General features: G+C 42.1%; 1 protein-coding gene across 4 annotated transcripts in view; it reads left to right on the top strand.

Moving 5' to 3' along the window:
• Nucleotides 1-20,593, top strand: part of LOC143288472 (anaphase-promoting complex subunit 7-like) — a 74,079-nt gene that overhangs the window by 31,917 nt on the left and 21,569 nt on the right. For all 4 annotated transcript variants that reach the window (XM_076596998.1, XM_076596997.1, XM_076596996.1 and 1 more), the window contains 3 exons: nucleotides 14,503-14,644; nucleotides 17,111-17,211; nucleotides 18,055-18,099. In XM_076596998.1, coding sequence (XP_076453113.1) covers nucleotides 14,503-14,644; nucleotides 17,111-17,211; nucleotides 18,055-18,099 — 288 coding nt within the window. The remainder of the gene's footprint in view (nucleotides 1-14,502; nucleotides 14,645-17,110; nucleotides 17,212-18,054; nucleotides 18,100-20,593) is intronic.

Raw genomic sequence — 20,593 nt, 5'->3', positions numbered from 1 at the left:
CAAAATCACATCAGTTGATCAATAGCAACATTAATTTCATTTTCTGTCACATTTTCGTTGGTGCTATTGTCAACTTTGTGCGGAAAATCATACAAAATTCTAGCCATTTCTTCTGTACCGTATATCCTGGCAGCCGTGTTGACAAGCTCAACAGCTTTTCACTTCACAAAGCGAAACAAACCACATCAAAATTGAGGCAGAAATTGCTGAGAATTTGTTTCAAACACTCATCAAGGCAGTCGCCGTTAGCAATGAAGTAAGCATATGCAAATGACTGGCTGGACAGTTGATAATGCAGTTACCCCTAAATCGCAGATATATCCGCAGTCGGAAGTAAAAGGCTTACTGTAACATTGTTCTTTTTCACAAAACTTAGTAGCACATTTATCTGACATATTGAAAGTTGATTGGTAACAATAGCAGTCAAATTTACCACTTTTTGACTCACTTGTGTAAACAAAGTGAGTCTATGTTTTAACCCGGTGTTCGGTTGTCTGTGTGTGTGTCTGTGTGTCCATGGTAAACTTTAACATTGCCATTTTCTCTGCAAATACTTTGTCAGTTGACACCAAATTTGGCATAAAAATAGGAAAAATTCAGTTCTTTCCAGTCATCTTGTTCAAAACAATATTGCATCTCTGGGATGGGCACACAAAAAAATAATTAAAAAAGCCAAATTATATGCAAACTGAATTTACTGTTATATTTATATATTTTTTTTATTCTCTAAACTTGGCACTTTGATCTGATATTCTGACACAACAACAAGAGCAGTCATTTTTATCATTTTTTGTTTAAACAGGAACTTCTTTTGCTAAGCATGGAAGTTACATTTATTTTGCATGTCTTTTGTACAGATAGCAAAAAAGGGAAATTAATCTGTAATTAATGCTAGGGGGCTTAACCCTTTCGCTGCCAGGAAAATAAGATTTAAGTGAAATCTATTTGCCAGGGTTTTTTCACAAAAAACGGGTATAAATTTTCAAAAAATTCTGTGCTCTTTGTTATTGGAGAAAGACCCATAAAAGTATATATTTTCTGAAAGGAAAATGAATAAAGAATACAAAACACATCATGTTTTCCCATTTTATGCATTTTAAGTGACATGCTGTTGTTTTGAAATCAGTGTTTTGTTTTTTGTCACATTTTCAACTTGTTCATTACAAACATTAGTCTGGTAATTTGCACAAAAATATCATTTTCTGGACAAATGGATATCTGCACACACAAAATCATACTAGAACAACCACAATATAAAAAAAACTGAAAAAGAAATAGATGCATTGTGACTTCTGCAAGTGATAATATGAATGTGAGGCCACGCCCCCTCAGTCTCCACCCCCCTCCTCTTCACCCCTCTCACACCGTCACGTCATCAGACCGCGTTGGCTGAGTGCCAAGAAAATAGCTCATACGGTGCCCTGCTAAAAATTCGTCTGCTAGAGTTGAACAGCCTGCATCACTCACTGATAGTTGTATCTTGGCCACTCTCTTGATTGCTCCCTTTATTTTCTATCAAATCGTCCTATAAATGTTCACCACTGTCTTCTCCTTCGAATTTATGCTCCAATTCTTTCTGAGCATTAGCTAAAGAAAGTAATCTTGGTTGATTTAGTTCGTCACGATCGCGTGTCTTGAGCACGGCGTCAGTCCGACATTTTGTTGAGCGAGCGAGAAGAGGAGCCAGGCAAAGACTGCGGCCAGTAACCCAACCAAAACGTTCAAATAAAGGACTGCCTTATGACGCAGATGGTGTTTCTAGCTATGAATAGAATCCAGAAAGATTCCCCAAGCTAAAGCTACCAGCATTTTTGTCAACGAACTGAATGCAAAGCAGGGAAAAGTCAGAATATTTCGATAACGAGTTATCTCGTCATGCAGGCAGCGAAGCATACATGCTTGCCATGACGAGTTATCTCGTCATGCAGGCAGCCTAGGGGTTAATTTGCTTTAAACTAATGTTTCTCATCTTAAACATTGCATTTTGAAATTATACTCAATACATAAAAAGCTTGTGTGTTTTACTCTCAGTGTACAGGGCTTTCACTATGTTCATTCGCCCAAGTGGTGTTTTTCGGAAAATACTAAAATCAATACGACGAGCGGACTTTATAGATCTATTGGCTGAGCCCTGAAGGTCATGGGCAAAAATCAGTTGCATACACATATTTATACACATTCAAAGCGCATGCTATATTCTTCGCGAACACAAACGACGCCATTTTGTTTCAAGTTGTTGACCTGCCCGTTCAGTCCTATATTCAATCGACAATACACGATAACATGTGATGGAAAGTTGAAGGAGACCGTTAAATATTTATTCAGAGAAAGATTTGTGAACGCCTCTTTACTTACTGGATTATGCCCCAAACTGCCATAAAAATGTCCACAGAATCAGTCAGAATTCACAGTTAAAAATAATAAACCATGAGAGTTAATATCCTTGAATTGATAAAACGTAAAAATGTCCAGTCTTGACTTTTCTCAAAATGAAGTCCTTTTCACTTCATACAACGTTTTGAAGTACTTGTACTTGGTTCTACATGTTACTAGTTTAACAAAATACTCTATTTTCATATCAACTTTAAAACTATAAAACTAGAATGAACATAAAAGAGAAACTGAATCGACTGTGTCAACCGGGTGTAACTAAACTTGCATATCAATCTAGATCCAGAGAAAACAGCTAAATGTTGTAGTGTGATTACAGCGATAGCCACGTCTCTTTTACCGCGGACTTAAAAAGAATTTTTAATTGCCCTTAAAGATTTTTTGAATGCCCAAGATACACTAGAAGAATATGATTTAAATAGCGTTTTTGAACGTCAGCTAAGGAGCCACAATAGTGTAATGGGTAAGACAGTTTCTTATCACCCGAACACATGGGGTTCGAATCTGCCGTTAGGACTTTTTTTTTCTTTTTTCTTTTTCTTTTAACTCGAAGCTTTATAAAAAGAACAAATACAGAACACATTTTAACGATTAGATTTTTTTTTAAAGTGTATCACAAGTGAGTCTTGAAGGCCTTGCCTCTCTTGTTTTGTTTAAACTTCTGTTTAATTTAGAAATTACATTGATGCATTCATCTGCCAGGAGCAGCAAAACCGTGCCATGTAATACAATGTGGAATAATCATTTTCAAATGGTTCTCATTTGCCCAAAACATTAACATCACAAACTGCGCCATTCAGCGCCCGTCCGTCACTTGAAAACACACCTGCTATAGGTCTTGTGTTGCAAAACGATTTGGCTCACAACCATACCAATTCATGCTGCATATGTGCATAAATAGCTGCAATAAATTGTTTGGATATTAGTGAAATGTTTTCATGGACCCCACAAAGTTGCCTAAAATAAACATGTCTTGTCCTGTCTTGGATCCGATGTGGTTAAGATTGTCTTGCACAAACTAGCACAGTGTTTCAGTAGATCTATTCATAAAGTCTTTTTAAAATTTTTATTTATTAATTTTTTTAGTGTGACTATGAATATAATTTGGATCAACTTATGCAGCCTGCACATTGTCTAACTGCAGTAATTCTGTCATTATTAAGAATTATAATAACCATAAAAATGTAAAATATGATATTAAAGAAAATCTGTTTCTGTGCGGAATGCTTGTTACAATTTATCAAAGCCAGAAAGCCAAGATGAAGACATGGGAAGTTTGAAAGTTTGATCTGGATAAACATAATTATGAAAAAAGGAAACACCAATCAACATGTCAGATGGTGAAAAAAAACCCACAAAAAACAAGAGAGGCAATGCCTTCAAGATTCACTTGTGATATGCACTTAATCCAACAAAGGAATTAAGAAAATAGAAAAAGAAAAAAGAAATGGATAATCTGGCAAAAAGACATGCGCGCACGCACGCACACACATGCAGTTTCAGTTTCAGTTTCAGTAGCTCAAGGAGGCGTCACTGCGTTCGGACAAATCCATATACGCTACACCACATCTGCCAAGCAGATGCCTGACCAGCAGCATAACCCAACGCGCTTAGTCAGGCCTTGAGAAAAAAAAAAAATATATATATATATATATAGATAAGCTTACATAAATAAATAATAAAAAAATTATAATTATGATATAAAAAAAAAGGTAGTAGTAATGAAAATAATATAAAAAAATATAAAAATAATAATAATAATAAATAAATAATTAAATAAATAAGACAACAATGATGATAAATAAGCAAATAAATGTAAGACATGAAGACACACATTCACACATACACCCACACATGCATAACAGATATGCACCAAACACGCAGTTTCACAGATATGAAAGCACAGTCAAATACAGAAAACGGACATGAGCTCCAACACACACACACACACACACATGCACACACACCACACATTACCCTGCACCTCCTCTACCCCCCCTCCTCCACACACTCATTTCTAGTCTATGTATCGCAGCTTCCACGGCACACACACACAAACACACACACACACACACACACACACACACACACACAGATGAACGCTTACTTGTACAAGCACACACACACACGCCCATATCTCCCACCCCCAACCCCACACACATATATACAAAGATATAACATATACGTTCCAATATCCTGTTGCTCCCACAGTGTAGGCATGCATACACTCACATACCTCATCCTCTACCCCACCTCCTCCCTGCACCCCCACCTCCCTCTCTCACACACACACACACACACACACATACACACACACACACACACACACACACACACACACACACACACACACACACACATGCACAGAACTCTCCTGACACTTGTGTACACTTACACTCTCACGCATGCACAAACGCACTCAAAAAAACAAAACAAAAACAGACCCATACATACACACAAACACACACATACACACACGCACAGAGGCTGTCACTGACTGGCCGCAAGAGGGATGGGAAAAGATCTCTGATGCCAAGAACGTGGCGTCTAGTGTGTTGCTCAGTCAATTGTATTTGGAAAAGCCCACAGAGACTCTGTTCCGTTTTGAAGAAATTTGCGCAGTGTTGGTTTGGAAATGATGCCGATATTTGTTTGATTTGCAAAGCATCGTGCTCTACTTTTCATGTTAGACTTACGGCCGCTCCCTCTCTCTGCTTTTATTTCTTTGAGGCGATCGATGGTGTGATGGCCTTGTACCTGTTCTTTTTGATATTCTTTGACTTTTCTGAGGATTTCCGATTTTCCTAGATGTAGGCCGCTCGTTGGTGTTGCGTTACCAGCAAGTTTGTCAGCTCGCTCATTTCCCCTAACTCCTGCATGTCCCGGGCAGTATGACCATGTGAGTTTTTTAATCTGAAAGTTGTGCATTGCCTTATGCCACTCTGGGCTTCCCATTCCGTTTTCAATTTTCTGTATGAGATTCATTGAGTCGGTTAGAATCATGGCATGTTGGTTTCCAGGCGTATGGATGGACGATAGCCACTGGAGGGCATGTGTCACAACTTCAGCTTCCATCGTTAGGCTGGAGGTTGTGACTTTGTAGGCAGCATTCTCTTCCCTAACTGTTTTTCCATTTTGTTTCGCATTGAATCCCCAACCGGATTGGTCTTTGGTGACTGAGCCATCTGTGTATATGATGATGTCCTTTTCTTTACAGTTTTCTTCTATGAGTAGCTTCACTTCCGCATCAGTTTTGCCCTCTGGCCATTCCCGACAATGTCTTCCTAGAGTTGGTGAAATGGCTGTGTTGAATAGATGGTTGAGGTTTTCAGGGTTTTTCTCCCATTCTTTTGTTTCTTTCAGGTCTTGTAGTTGGCATACTAGCTGGATTGTGTCTTCTGCTTGCCCCATCCATGATCTTCCTTGTCCTAGGCCTTTTGGTTCTTTGACTGCGTCATGCAGTGGGTTTTGAGGGTTTTCTAATGCTTTGAAGTAGGTCTTGACCTGTTCTAACTTGTTTCTGGCCTGCACTGAAGGAAGGTCAAGCAGGTATCGCATGGTTTCTGTGGGCGTGTCTTTTGTTGTTCCAAGGATGAGCCTCATAGCTTCATTTTGAACTCTTTCTAATTTTAAGAGGTTGCTTTGAGACCGTGTTGTTAGTCCAAATCCGTAGTCGATCACACTGAGGACGAGTGATTGGTATAGCAGGAAGAGGTGGCGTTGTTCAATACCTTTGGTTGCCATTGCCTTTAAGACTGAAAAGCCCTTTTTGCATTTGAGAACAGTATTTTCCGTATGTTTTCTGAAGGTCAGCATCCTGTTGAAGTGTATTCCTAGGTAGCGTAGGCATTCAGTTTTCTCAATCTGAATCCCATCGAATGACACAGAAGGTGGTGATTTGCTCGCGGTTCTGTTTTGAGGGTGCACAGCAACGTTTGGGCTTTCGCTGGATTGATGGAAGATCCTGTGTCTTTGCACCATTGAGCAATATTGTTTAGTTGTTTCTGGACGGCTTTAGTTCTTTCCTGAGCATTTTTCAAAGTTTTGAAGACCAGGCCATCATCCGCAAGAGTAAGTACCCAAGCTATTCCATTGTTGTTTAAGTCTGCAAGGCCCTTCATGTAGACATTGAAAAGGACAGGAGAGAGCGGAGACCCTTGTGGCAGTCCCATGGATAGTTTAGAAGGTGCAGACATCCAATCTCCAAGGCGTAGGACGACGGTTCTTTCCTGAAGCGCTGCTGCTATCCATCTTGTCAGTGTCAAACTTACTCCATACCTTAGTAGCAGCTCCATGAGGTGTGCAAACTGGACTTTATTGTAGGCATCTTCAAGGTTGATTGCTACTGCTAGTGTTTCTTCTTTCCTTTGAAATCCTTCATACACCTCATATGCAAAAGCAGCTGCATTTTCCCATGTGGACTTGCCTGTTCTGTAACCACCTTGATTTGAAGGGAGAATGTGCCTTCACACATGCACACACACACACACACACACACACACACACACACACACACACACACACAAACACACATACACACACACACTTTGATCTAGATCTGTATGTGTGTTTGAAAAAGTGAAATACCTGGAAGTGGGCTGCTTCAGATGGAATTTTTATGTTTCAAACATGCAACTTTCAGTTCTGTAATCAGTATCAGTATCAGTAGCTCAAGGAGGCATCACTGTGTTCGGACAAATCCATGTACGCTACACCACATCTGCCACGCAGATGCCTTGCCTGACCAGCAGCGTAACCCAACACGTTTAGTCAGGCCTTGAGGGGAAAAAAATAAAAAATAAAAAATAAAAAATAAAATAAAATAAATAAAATAAAATAAAAGAAAAGAAAAAGAAAAGAAAATATCAACAACAACAACAACAACAAAAAAGGGGGAATAAAAAAAAAAAAAAAAAGATAACTATTACTACTAATGATTATATTTATAAGGCGCAAAAACTTGATGAAGTCAACTGTAAGCGTACAAAAAATAAAAAAAATTTAAAAAATACAAAAAGATAAAATAAAATAAATAAATAAAAAAGACAACAGTGATGATAAATAAGCAAATAAATGTAAAACATGGAGACGCACATTCACACACACACACACACATGCGTGACAGATATGCAACAAACATGCAGTTTCACAGATATGAAAGGACAATCAAATACACATAAATGTACATGAGCCTCAACACACACACACACACACACACACACATTACCCTGCACCCCCCCCCCCCCCGCCCCCCACCCCTCCTTCACACACTCATTTCTAGGCTACGTATCGCAGCTTCCACGGCACACACACACACACACACACACACACACACACACAGAGGCACACTTACTTGTACAAGCACACACATATATGCCCATATCCCCCACCCCCAATCCCCCACACATATATACAAATATATATATGCACACCCGCACGTTCCAATATTCCGTTGCTCCCACAGTGTAGGCATGCATACACACACATACCTCATCCTCTACCGCCCCCCCTCCCCCACGCCCTGCCCCCACCCCTCCTCACACACACACGCACGTGCACAGAACTCTCCTGACACTTGTGTGCACTTACACCCTCGTGCACGCACACACACACACAAACACACAGACCCACAAAGACCCACAAACACATACACACATGCACAGAGGCTGTCACTGGCCGCAAGAGGGGTGGGAAAAGATCTGTGATGCCAAGAACGTGGCGTCTAGTGTGTTGCTCAGTCAATTGTATTTGTAAAAGCCCACAGAGACTCTGTTCCGTTTTGAAGAAATTTGCTCATTGTTAGTTTAGAAATTATGCCAATATTTGTTTCATATGCAAAGCATCGTGCACTACCTTTCATGCTAGACTTATGGCCGCTCCATCTCTCTACCTTTATTTCTTTGAGGCGATCGATGGTGTGATGGCCTTGTACCTGTTGTTTTTGATATTCTTTGACTTTTCTGAGGATTTCCGATTTTCCTAGATGTAGGCCACTCGTTGTTGCATTATGAATACTCATTTCTGAAGAAAAACATAAAATATTATGTGGTTCAATATATATGTTAATAGGCCCACTGGCAATGCTAAACAAGAGCTTGCTTATTCACCCACACTCAGTCAGTGGATGAGATGTTTGAAGTTAAAAATCAAGGATTTTACTGACCTGAGTAAGACAGATGCTATGTCAAACTAACTGCCGAAGCTACACCTTGCCTCAAAAGCCCACAATACTTGCTAACTATTTCTACTGTCTGATCAGATTAAATAAACAGTGTAGTTGTTACACACTTGTTCTTTCAGAACTGTGAAAAAAATAAGGAGAATCCTCAAACCAAAAGTATTGGATATTCTGCATTTCTGGAACTGTTCCATTTCATTTTACATGGTTTACTTCATGACGACAGTCAGCTATGGCATGACCACTTGCTTATTGATAACATCAACCTGCTGCCCCTTTGTGTCAACTGGATCGACTATATTGCAACAGCTTATTTTAGACTGGCTGCGAGCTGCCAAAACACCCGTCGGTACCTCAAAACATCGCTGTCTGATTGGAGTTGCTAAGCATATTTGTATTAGGCCTCCAAACAACATGAATAACAGATATACTAAAGATTATAATACTGTTAAAAAACTTAATGTCTTTCAAGGCTGGGTACTGCGTGTGTTTTACTTGCTTCCACAGAATACTATATAGTAGTAGCAGTAGGCTTCCTTCGGTTATGGCTGACCATGGATAGAGAAAATCCGACCAAATGTCTAATTGGGCTGTCTGCTTGGACCAAGCAGCGTCACCTGTGGCTGTAGAGACTGATGCAAGGGAGACAGTCTCTGTCGCAGCGGTCACATGTGTAAGTTGATGCTGGTATGTTGGCTGCTGCGAGCTCGCTTTTCTGCTGCAGCAGCTGACAGTTTGTCCTCACCAATCTATAGCTGATCCTTGAGAGTGCTTCTCCAGCTGTTGCGGTCATCTGCAAGGTCCTCCCAGGACTCAGTGTTGATCTCAAGCACCTTCATGTCACGTTTGCAAACATCTTTGTATCTCAGCTGTGGGCAGCCGGCCAATGCTTCTCTGCCCCATGGCGGGCTCTCCATAAAGGATGTCTTTTGGGATGCGACCATCTTCCATGCGGCAAACGTGGCCTAGCCAGCGTAGCCGACACTGTCTCAGCATGGTATACATGGTCGGGAGGCCGGCGTGAGTCAGGACTTCGGTGTTTGTCACCTTGTCTTGCCAGGTGTTTATGGATGGGTGGACGGATATAAGCCTGGTAATATGGAAGACAGGCTGTTGCCCATGCAGCTTGTCCCCCCTCTCCACCTCGCTGACAGATCCAAAGGAACAGTAAGGCTGTTACGTTTTGGTGCCAATGCGGCCGCAGGAGCTGCCGGAAAGTGACAAAGTTTGCCATCCAACCGCCTTAGGGGCCCCGCACTGGATTTTCTGTCAGGGTTTACTCCCTTAGCTAGGTAGCCGCAGGTAGCTCTCTAGAGCTGGCGCCCTTTGATAGGTCATTTATTTCCACCAGGGTGTCTAGCCACCCTCCTCACCATCCTCCTGAGAGGACTGGTGGGGGTGCTGGTTTAGTTGCCAGCAATTCGACCCTGTGACAGATAGTACTGGGATCCAAGTTACCAGTAGCAGCTATATCTGTCTTACCTGACTATAGGACTACTATAAATAGACACACAATTGGCTTCGGTCAAAGTTGACCCTTCGCACATGCACAATGCAACATAATGTAACTGACAAATATTGTCCTTGGAAAATCCATTTTGTTTATTTGTGTGCTTGTTTGGGACATCTATGCAGTAAGTTTTAATTAGGCCTGTGCACAAATCTCTTTAAATAAAAAAAATAGCTGCCTTCTTCACCTCCTGTCAATGATATGTTATCACGAATTATTGATTGAATGCTGCAGATTGTTGCACTTGTATTCCAATATGTCTGCCTCTGTCAATTCATGTGGAGTCTATCGATTGCAATTTATGTTATGTTTATTCTGGTTAATGTGGTTAATGTCCGTATCTGATTAGGCAGATTGCAGCCCTCCTACAGCTACCAGTCAATGACACGCTAGCTGCCCCTCCCACCAAGGCCAAGACCTGGAAGGCCCTGAAACTGACAACATCAGGAAAAGCACCAGGAGCGGATGGAATCCAGGCTGACATCTACAAGTATGGAGGCGAGGTGCTGACAGACAAGCTGACCACCCTGTTCCAGTCTATCTGGGAGAGAGGGAAGGTCCCCCAGGATTTCAAGGATGCTTCAATTGTCCACATTTACAAACGGAAGGGAGACAAAACATCCTGTGATAACCAACGTGGAATCTCTCTCCTCTGCATCGCCAGCAAGATCTTCACCCACATCATACTGAACAGACTGGTTGACCATGTCTCCAACACAGCCATCCCTGAAGCACAGTGCGGCTTCCACTCAGGCAGGGGAACATGTGACATGGTGTTTGCCGTACGCCAGATGCAAGAGAAGTGCCATGAACAGAACAAGGAGCTCCACATGGTCTTTGTTGACCTGACTAAGGCCTTCGACACGGTGAACCGCCATGGTCTGTGGAAGATCCTCCTAAAGTTTGGCTGCCCAGAGAGCCTAATCCAGCTGATTGCGTCTTTCCACGATGGCATGCAGGCGAGAGTACAGGAAAATACTGACGTGTCGGATCCGTTCCCTGTGGTAAATGGAGTGAAGCAGGGCTGCATCCTGGCACCCACACTGTTCTCCATTCTCTTCTCTGCCATGCTGATTGATGCCTTCCAAGACTGTGACTTGGGCATCTACATTCAGTTTCGCACAGATGGCAAACTTTTCAACTCGCGGCAACTCCATGCCAGGTCCAGGGTGTTTGAGGCACTGTTGAGAGAGTTCCTCTTCACTGATGACTGCGCACTTGCTGCACACACCCATGAGGACATGCAGTTCATTATGGACAGGTTCTCAGCCTCCTGCAGGCGCTTTGGACTCGACATCAGCCTCAGCAAGACTGAGTCCATGTACCAACCAGCGAACTCACAGAATGCCAGTGCCTCCCCCCCCACCTGCGATCAAGATCGATGACACAGAGATCAAGTCAGTCGACAAGTTTTGCTGCCTGGGCAGCACTCTATGCAGCAATGGAGCCCTTGATGCAAAAGTGACGCTGCGCATTGCCAAGGCCAGCTCCACCTTTGGCATACTCAACAACAGGCTGTGGAACAACAAAGGCATCAGGCTCAGCACCAAAATAAAAATCTACATAGCTGTTGTGCTGACCACCTTGTTGTACTGCTGTGAAACATGGACGATGTATCGCCGTCACATTCAACAACTTGAGCAGTTTCACCAGAGATGCCTACGAAAGATCCTCGGCATAAAATGGCAAGACAGGGTCTCCAACCTCCAGGTCCTAGAGAGGAGCGGCCTGCCCACCATCGAAAGCCTGCTGATCCAGTGCCAGCTACCCTGGATATGACATGTCTGCATGACAGACAGCAGGATCCTGAAGATGCTTTTGGATGGCCAGCTGAAGGAAGGCCACCGTGAACTTGGAAGACCCTGCAAGCGCTTCAAGGACACCTTGAAAACAAACCTCAAAGCCTGTGACATAGACATCGCTTCCTGGGAAACTGATGCCCTTGACCGCTCTCGCTGGAGGATGCTGTGCTCTTGTGGCATAAAGACGTTTGAAAACAAGAGAATGCTGGCCATTAAGGAGAAGCGTGAGCGAAGGAAGCAGGGCTCAACTTCTGGAGAGGTTTTTCCTTGCAACACCTGTGGGAAGTGCTGCATATCCAGAGTCGGCCTCTTCTCCCATATGAGGACGCACACCGACAGATAAGCCTGCCTGCCTACTCATCCGTCAGTCCGACGGGAGACTCCATGCATGAAAATTCTGGTTAATGTGTCAGCATTTATAAGATATTCGTATGCAGTAAACATGTCGATTTTGTAGTCAGCATCATTCTCAAATATAGATAATGTAAGACCTTCCCACTGAATATAAAACACAAAAGCCTTTGTTTGCCCAGAGTCATGTTTTAATTTTGTAATGTTATAGATGAGCGAGATCTGTTATCAGATAATTATCTCCCTTGCTAGTAATCAGTTTTCAGCCTGTAAGTATAACGTCCCATTAAGAGGCACATTGAGAGATGAGTGTGTCAATGTAACTTCCATACTGAGCAAAAGAAGTTCCATTTTCAGCAACAAAAATAGTAATTAGCTGCTATTGATCATTGTGTCAGTATGTCACAGAAAAATGCTAAGTTTTGTGCATAAAAAGAAAAATGTAACAGTAATTAAAAAAAATATTTAGATTTATTTTGTGCCCTTCCTGCAGTATTATGATTAGAATGCATGGAAAAAACTGATCACTTGCTATGTTTGTGCCAAATTTGGTATCAACTAAGTATTTCCAGAGAAAATGACAATGTTAAAGTTTACCATGGACACACAGACATACATACAGACACACACAATAACACAGACAGCCAAACACCGGGTCATTACATAGACTCACATTGTTTACACAAGTGAGTAAAAAATGTGATCAGTATGTCAATATATAGCAACTGGTATGCTACCCACTCCCTCCTCTCAACCTCACAATGCCCCACCATTTGCATTTTCGGTTTCTTTCTTATAGTTTTTAAATTGGCAGGAATCTCACCTGAACCCTAACCCCTACACTGCCTATATGACGAGGTAACTAATCAGCACAACTGTGTATGCTCTGCTGCCATATTGACGAGATAACTCGTCAGTTAAATATTCTGACTTTTCTCTGGTTTTTATTGAGTTTGTTGACAAAAATACTGTCAGCTTTTGCTTGGGGAATCTTTCTTGATTCTGTTGATAGAGAGAAATGCCATCTACGTCATGAGGCAGTCCTTCATTTGGATGATTTGGTTGGGTTACTGCCACAGTGTTTTGCCTGGCTCCTCGCTCGCTCAGCAAAATGTCCGACACCATGCTCAAGCTATGCGATCGTGGTGCACTAAAACAACCAACATTGCTTTCTTTAGTTGATGCTCAGAAAGAATTGAAGTCAACTCGAAGAAGACAGTGATGAACTTGTGTCGGACGATTTAATAGAAAATACAGGGAGCAATGAAGAGACTGGCCAAGGTCCGTGAGTGACGCTGGTTGTACAGAGCAGATGACAGAAATGCGACCAAATAGTTAGCAATACACACTGTGAGGGATAATCTTGGCACTGAGCCAGATGCTGAGAACTGGATGAAGTGTACTGGGTGAGAGATGTGGAAGAGGAGAGGTGTGGAGGCTGAGGGGGTTGTGGCCTCGCATCTGTATGTTATCTATCACTTAGAGTAGTCACAATAATTTGTTTATATGACTCTTTTTATTGTGGTTGTTCTGGTATAATTTGTGTGTTCAGGTATTATCCATTTGTCCAGAAAATACCGCATTACTGTGCAAATTATCTGACAAATGTTTGTAATGAACAAGTTGAAAATGTGACAGAAAACAAGATACTGATTTCAAAACAATTGCATCCATTCAGAATATACAAACTTGGAAAACATCATGTGTTTTGTATTCTTTATTCATTTACCTTTCAGAAAATATATACTTTTATGGGTCTCTCTCCGCTAACAAAGTCAACAGAATTTTTTGCACATATATACCCGTTTTTTTGTGGAAAAAAAACCTTGTAAACAGATTTCACTTATATCTTACTTCCCTGGCAGCGAAAGGGTTAAAAGCTTCGCCACTTTTGTCATTTGATATTTGGAACCTGTTTCCCGAGATATTTCAAATAAGATGCAACATAACAAGGTTTTCAACAAAATACGTGTCGGCTCATATTGTTTATATTTATGACAGATTTAAATCATCATAAGCCAGTTATGCAGAGGCATACTTAGTTTGATTTTTTTTTTTTTTTTTTTTTTTTTTTTTTTTTTTTTTACAATATACAGACATGGTCATAAACATGTTACAAACGAAAAGATTCCTGCACCAATTAGTTTTTGGGCATGGTGCATTTTGTCACAGGCTGACTGCATTAATTCATATACATGTGGTTTTTTGCTTGTTTTGTTTTTCATTGAACATGTGTTCTGTTTGTTCACTGGAATGCCTGTTTTGGACAGGCCTACTCAATCAACCCCCGGTGCACACAAGCTCTGTTGTTGAAAGGGACAGCCCTACAGGAGCTCAACCGCATGCAGGATGCTCTGCTTCATTTCCACGAGGCTGTGGTTCGAGCCCCAGACCGTTTTGAAACCTATCAAGGTTGGTGCTGATCTTCACAGCCATGCACACACTCCTACACTTCTGTCCCTATTCCCCTACACTCCTACATGCTTACACACACACACACACACTTTCTCTCTCTCAGAGGACCCATACACATGTGTCAGTCATGAGTACTTAAAGTTTGGATGGTAAGAGGTGGAGGAAACAAAGCACTCACTTAAACCTTAATTTGCTCATATGTACTTTTTCTTCTGTTCTTCTCTGCTGCATTCCATGATTTTCATCAGCTTTTTTTGTTATAATCATGACAGCTTTTGGGATGTAGTATTCTTTTGCTTTTTCCTGGCTTAACATTGAGCTTACATCAGAAAGTGACATAAGCTTACAGCTGGGCCAACAGCAAAGTGAGAACTGTGTTATCAGTGGTTTATCTGCTGCAATGGGAAATCATTTTACAGCTTACTGTCTTGTGTCATTGAAGAAAAAGACATCCTACAGCGCTGGACTGAATATTGCTCCGAGTTGTACAACCATGACACCAAAGGTGACACTTCAGTTCTTAACTGTCCCCCATCAACCAACAACGACAGCCAGCCAATTCTTCGGGAAGAAGTAGAGGCAGCAGTGAAGACACTGAAAGCAGGGAAGTCAGCTGGCATCGACAACATTCCCGCCGAACTGATTCAAGCTGGAGGCGAAGCGGTGATTGATGCCCTCACCACCATCTATAATAAGATCCTGCAGATGGAAGAGTGGCCAACCACCTGGACACAATCATTGGTCATCACAATCCCCAAGAAGGGCAATCTACAACAGTGCAAAAACTACCGCACTATCAGCCTAATTAGCCACCCCAGCAAGGTCATGCTAAAGGTCCTTCTCAACCGACTGAAGCCACAAGCAGAAATGATCATCGCCGAAGAGCAGGCCGGCTTCAGAGCAGGGAGAAGCACAACAGAACAAATCTTCAACCTGCGCTTGCTGTGCGAGAAATATCTCCAGCACCAAAGAGACCTCTACCACGTCTTCATTGACTTCAAGAAGGCGTTCGACAGGGTATGGCACGCTGCCTTATGGGCCACCATGCACAAATTCAACATCAGTGAAGACATCATCCAAGCCATACAGAACCTATACGAAAGAGCAACCAGTGCAGTCCTCTTCAATGGTAACACGGGTAACTGGTTTAGAACCACGGTCGGAGTCAGACAGGGCTGTCTACTCTCTCCCACTCTCTTCAACCTCTTTCTTGAAAGGATCATGACTGACGCCCTGGAAGATCATGTGGGAACTGTCAGCATTGGAGGCAGAGTCATCACCAACCTGCGCTTTGCCGATGACATTGATGGCCTGGCAGGAGAAGAGAAAGAACTCGAAGAACTCGTGCACAAACTTGACAAGACATCATCAGCCTACGGCATGGAGATCAGTGCCGAGAAGACCAAGGTTATGACCAACAACAGCCAAGGCGTAACGTCCAACTTGCACGTAAACGGTGAAAAACTGGAAGAAGTCTCCTCCTTCAAATACTTGGGTGCCATTGTGTCAGACGAGGGTTCGAAACCAGAGGTCCTGTCCAGAATCGCGCAGACTACTGCCGCACTGAGTCGATTGAAGACTATATGGAAGGACAAAAACCCTCACTGCAGAACTCCAGAGAAGAATCCAGGCCCTGGAAATGAGATGCTTCCGCAAGATCCTGAACATTACATACAAAGACCACATCACAAATGAGGAAGTGAAAAGAAGAGTCCAAAACGCCATTGGCCCATTCAAAGACCTGCTAACCACAGTGAAGGAACGCAAGCTCCGCTGGTATGGACACGTCACACGATCAGACGGCCTAGCCAAGACCATCCTGCAGGGTACCGTACAAGGAAGGAGGAAGAGAGGCAGACAGAGAAAGCGGTTGGAGGACAACATCAAAGAGTGGACGGGCCTGCCATTTGCCACAACTCAAAGGGCCGCTGAGGACCGAGGCAGGTGGCGTGAGCTGACCAGGCAGTCATCCATGGTGCCCCAACGACCCACCCACGGGTCAAGGGATAGATGAGATGAGATGTCTTGTGTCTCTCAAACTAGGGGCAAGATTGCACTGGCTGTAAGTGCTGCACCCTATGGGGCCACTTGGCCTTCGGGAACCTTCTGAACACTGACTGTCCTAAAAGCCTCTTGGCCAAGAAAGTAAGATTGTAACTTGGGCAAGACATGCTCCAGAATGATCAGATTCTAGCCCAGATAGTCAGGACAGCAGTTGCCTCCTCTGCTGCTCTGATGGTCATAGTTGGACACGACTGACTGTCATGCATACAGTGTTCTTTTTAGATAGTCAAGGTTTTTAGAACTAAGAAAAGTTATTGGTAAAAGCCAATTTTGTAGGTCAGCTGAAAACAACAAAAGATGACAGTCTTTATTTCTTCTGTTGTGGCCTGACTCTTGATGGATTGTAAAGTTTGGTTTGTTTTAAGTAGTCTAACCTGTTGCTATGGCTACACGTGACAGGTCTGGTGGACTGTTACGTCACCAGCCATCGGCTGCGAGATGCTGTCACTCTGGCAACACGAGCCTTCAGTCAGCTTGGCTGCTCAGCAAGAACTAGCACAGTGAGTGGTGCTGTTTGTGTTCTGTCTGTCATGTCAAACAGCTTTCAGCACTCAGTGTTGTGTCTTCTGCATCCGTGGCAGAAGAGTGAGTTACAGCCATTCGTGTATGTTATAGCCATTTATGTTTATTGGATAAATAGAAATGTGAGTTATAGCCATTTATGTATATTGGATAAAACAGCAAAATGTGAATACTTTAAAGAGGCAGGTGATTTGAATTTACACAGAATGAGTGATCCGAAAGAGGAAGAGTGGATATTTGATTTTTATGGAAGGAATTCTAAGAATGTGAAGTTTGTGATATTGAAAGCATTTAGGTATAAATATTCCTCCTTTTCTAATCTCACAGTGTATTTAGGCTTTTTTCCACATGCGCAGTGAGTGATATGTGTGTGTATCTTACTATTTGCAAGTGTGTATATGTCTGAAGTAGACTAAAAGTGTCTTGGTGTATGTCTCTATTAATATATGACAAGCTCCTAGCAACAAGTCTAAAACTCTCAAAACAACTGGCTAAAGACATATGAGCATAAATTTGTTCACTCTGCAACTAGAGAAAATCCTTAAAAAACATGCTTTATGCATTAATTTTCTTGTCTGTTGCAGTATGTGCAGAGATATTATCACTGCTGATACAGCTGCAGATCGGTTGGGTGTAATGAAGATATGATTGTTATTGCTGATACATTTGCATTGAGACTGAGGTTGATATGCTTGGTTGGATATGATGATGATAATATATATTTGTCATTTCTGAGGTCCATTGTGATGATGGTATTATAATTATCATTGCTGAGGTTAAGTGTGATGATGATGATATCATTCTTGTGGATACAATTGCAGCTACTTGCCTCAGTGCTGGCCAAAAGTCCAACAACTGTCACAAAGGTGAGCAAGCCATTGATCAAATTTCTATATATACAGTACTAGTTAATCACGGAGGCACAAGGCAGCCCAGTTTGGGTGCGAAGCGGATAGGAGGGAAGAGGTATGGAACCGCGAGCGAGCACGAAACGTTGGAAAGGTGATAGCCTGGACAGACAGGCAGGCAGTCTATGGGGGCAGCACTCTGCCGCACCACTAACTTCGCGCTATTCTCAGCGGAGCGCATGTTACACGGGCAGTGTGTACAGCTGTGAACAGCTTCGCTGCTGCTGATAAACTGTCAGAAACAGGGTTATGTGCTTTTAAAAAATAATACTGTGTGTCAGAATGCAATAAGAAGGGCGCTATGGGTGTGAATGGATGTATGATTCTCTGACAATTTTAACGATACCAAACATGAGTAGGTTTAATTTCCTACAGGCAGTGTACAAGCAGTTGTCACGCCCTATAAGAGAGCGGACTAGAAACCCCCACCCAACCCAGAACTAACACCCAGACAACACAAACACAGACTAAAATAATTCAGGGTTCGCATACATTTATTCAATCACACACAGAACTTGCCAAATAAAACAATAACCACAATCCCATCCACAACAACTGATACACTTAACAGAATGGATAAATAATAACACACAAACCCCCCCATCCCCCCCAAAAAAACACAGAGCTTGAAGACACGACCGTCCAGCGAAAACCAGTCTGAAGAATGTTGTGCACTCAGGACAGTTGATAATGAAAGAAAAACTGAAACACTCCACACAACACCAGATAATAAAAAACAAAACAAAAAAAACAAACAGTGATGTGGACAATGAAGACTGAAGAAACGAGGACGATGAAAGCAGGCGCACGATGACAGTGATGAGAAGAGGGCAGCGGGGAAAACCGTAGGCAACAGACAACTGCAGCACCAACACTACCCGGCCAACACAGGCGGAAGGACAAATAGCACAGGAAGTGGAATGCTGAAAACTGCATGAATTATATTATCCTTCTGGAAGGATTACCCCTGCCCCCCCCCCCCCCCCCCCCCCCCGTCAATGAACGTGCAAGACAAAGTGATGAGCAAAAGATTTAATGAAACTGAAACGGCATTATAAAATATCACTATAAAATTTCGTTCGACAGCCCCCTACCCTTCACATTAATTAGTGAACACATTTTCTGGAAGAAGACCATGTACAAAGAAACGCGAAGGAAGAAGTGGGGGAAAGCTACAATTAGGAAGTTATCAATAATTTAACCTTGTGAAGATAACAAAAATATAAACATTGTTACAGTGACAATAAAGGGGTTCACAAGGAAACATTAGTGGCTGAAATACTTTAAGCATACTTAATAAATCCCAGTAACCATTATTTTTAAAAGTTATGTTTAAAATATTATCACAACAGAGGAAAACAATACAAGCCTGACTTTAGCATTAACCCTCAAATCCCACTAAACAAAAACATCTCGCATCTGAACCCTTTCGCTGCCAGGAAAATAAGATTTAAGTGAAATCTATTTGCCAGGGTTTTTTCACAAAAAACGGGTATAAATTTTCAAAAAATTCTGTGCTCTTTGTTATTGGAGAAAGACCCATAAAAGTATATATTTTCTGAAAGGGAAATGAATAAAGAATACAAAACACATGATGTTTTCCCATTTTATATATTTTTAGTGACATGCTGTTGTTTTGAAATCAGTGCTTTGTTTTTTGTCACATTTTCAACTTGTTCATTACTAACATTAGTCGGGTAATTTGCACTAAAATATCATATTTTCTGGACAAATGGATATCTGCACACACAAAATCATACTAGAACAACCACAATATAAAAAAAAAACTGAAAAAGAAATAGATACATGATGCATTGTGACTTCTGCAAGTGATAATATGGATGTGAGGCCACGCCCCCTCAGTCTCCACACCCCCACCCCCCTCCTCCTCTTCACCCTTCTCACACGGTCACTTTATCCAGTTCTCATCAGACTGCGTTGGCTGAGTGCCAAGAAAATAGCCCACACTGTGTCCTACTAAAAATTCGGTGACTTCTGCCATCTGCTAGAGCTGAACAGCCAGCATCACTCACTGATAGTCATATCTTGGCCACTCTCTTGATTGCTCCCTTTATTTTCTGTCAAATCGTCCTATAACTGTCTTCTCCTTCGAATTTATGCTTCAATTCTTTCTGAGCATCAGCCAAAGAAAGTAATCTTGCTTGATTTAGTTCGCCACAATCGTATGTCTTGAGCACGGAGTCAGTCCGACATTTTGTTGAGCAAGCGAGGAGAGGAGCCAGGCAAAGACTGCGGCCAGTAACCCAACCAAAACGTTCAGATAAAGGACTGCCTTATGACGCAGATGGTGTTTCTAGCTATGAATAGAATCTAGAAAGATTCCCCAAGCTAAAGCTACCAGCATTTTTGTCAACGAACTGAATGCAAAGCAGGGAAAAGTCAGAATATTTCGATGACGAGTTATCTCGTCATTGTGGCAGCGAAGCGTACA

Source organism: Babylonia areolata, chromosome 12, assembly GCF_041734735.1.
Source record: "Babylonia areolata isolate BAREFJ2019XMU chromosome 12, ASM4173473v1, whole genome shotgun sequence".
Taxonomy (NCBI): Eukaryota; Metazoa; Mollusca; class Gastropoda; order Neogastropoda; family Buccinidae; genus Babylonia; species Babylonia areolata.
The sequence above is the reverse complement of the archived record's forward strand: the minus strand, read 5'-3'. Positions and strand labels throughout refer to the sequence as shown.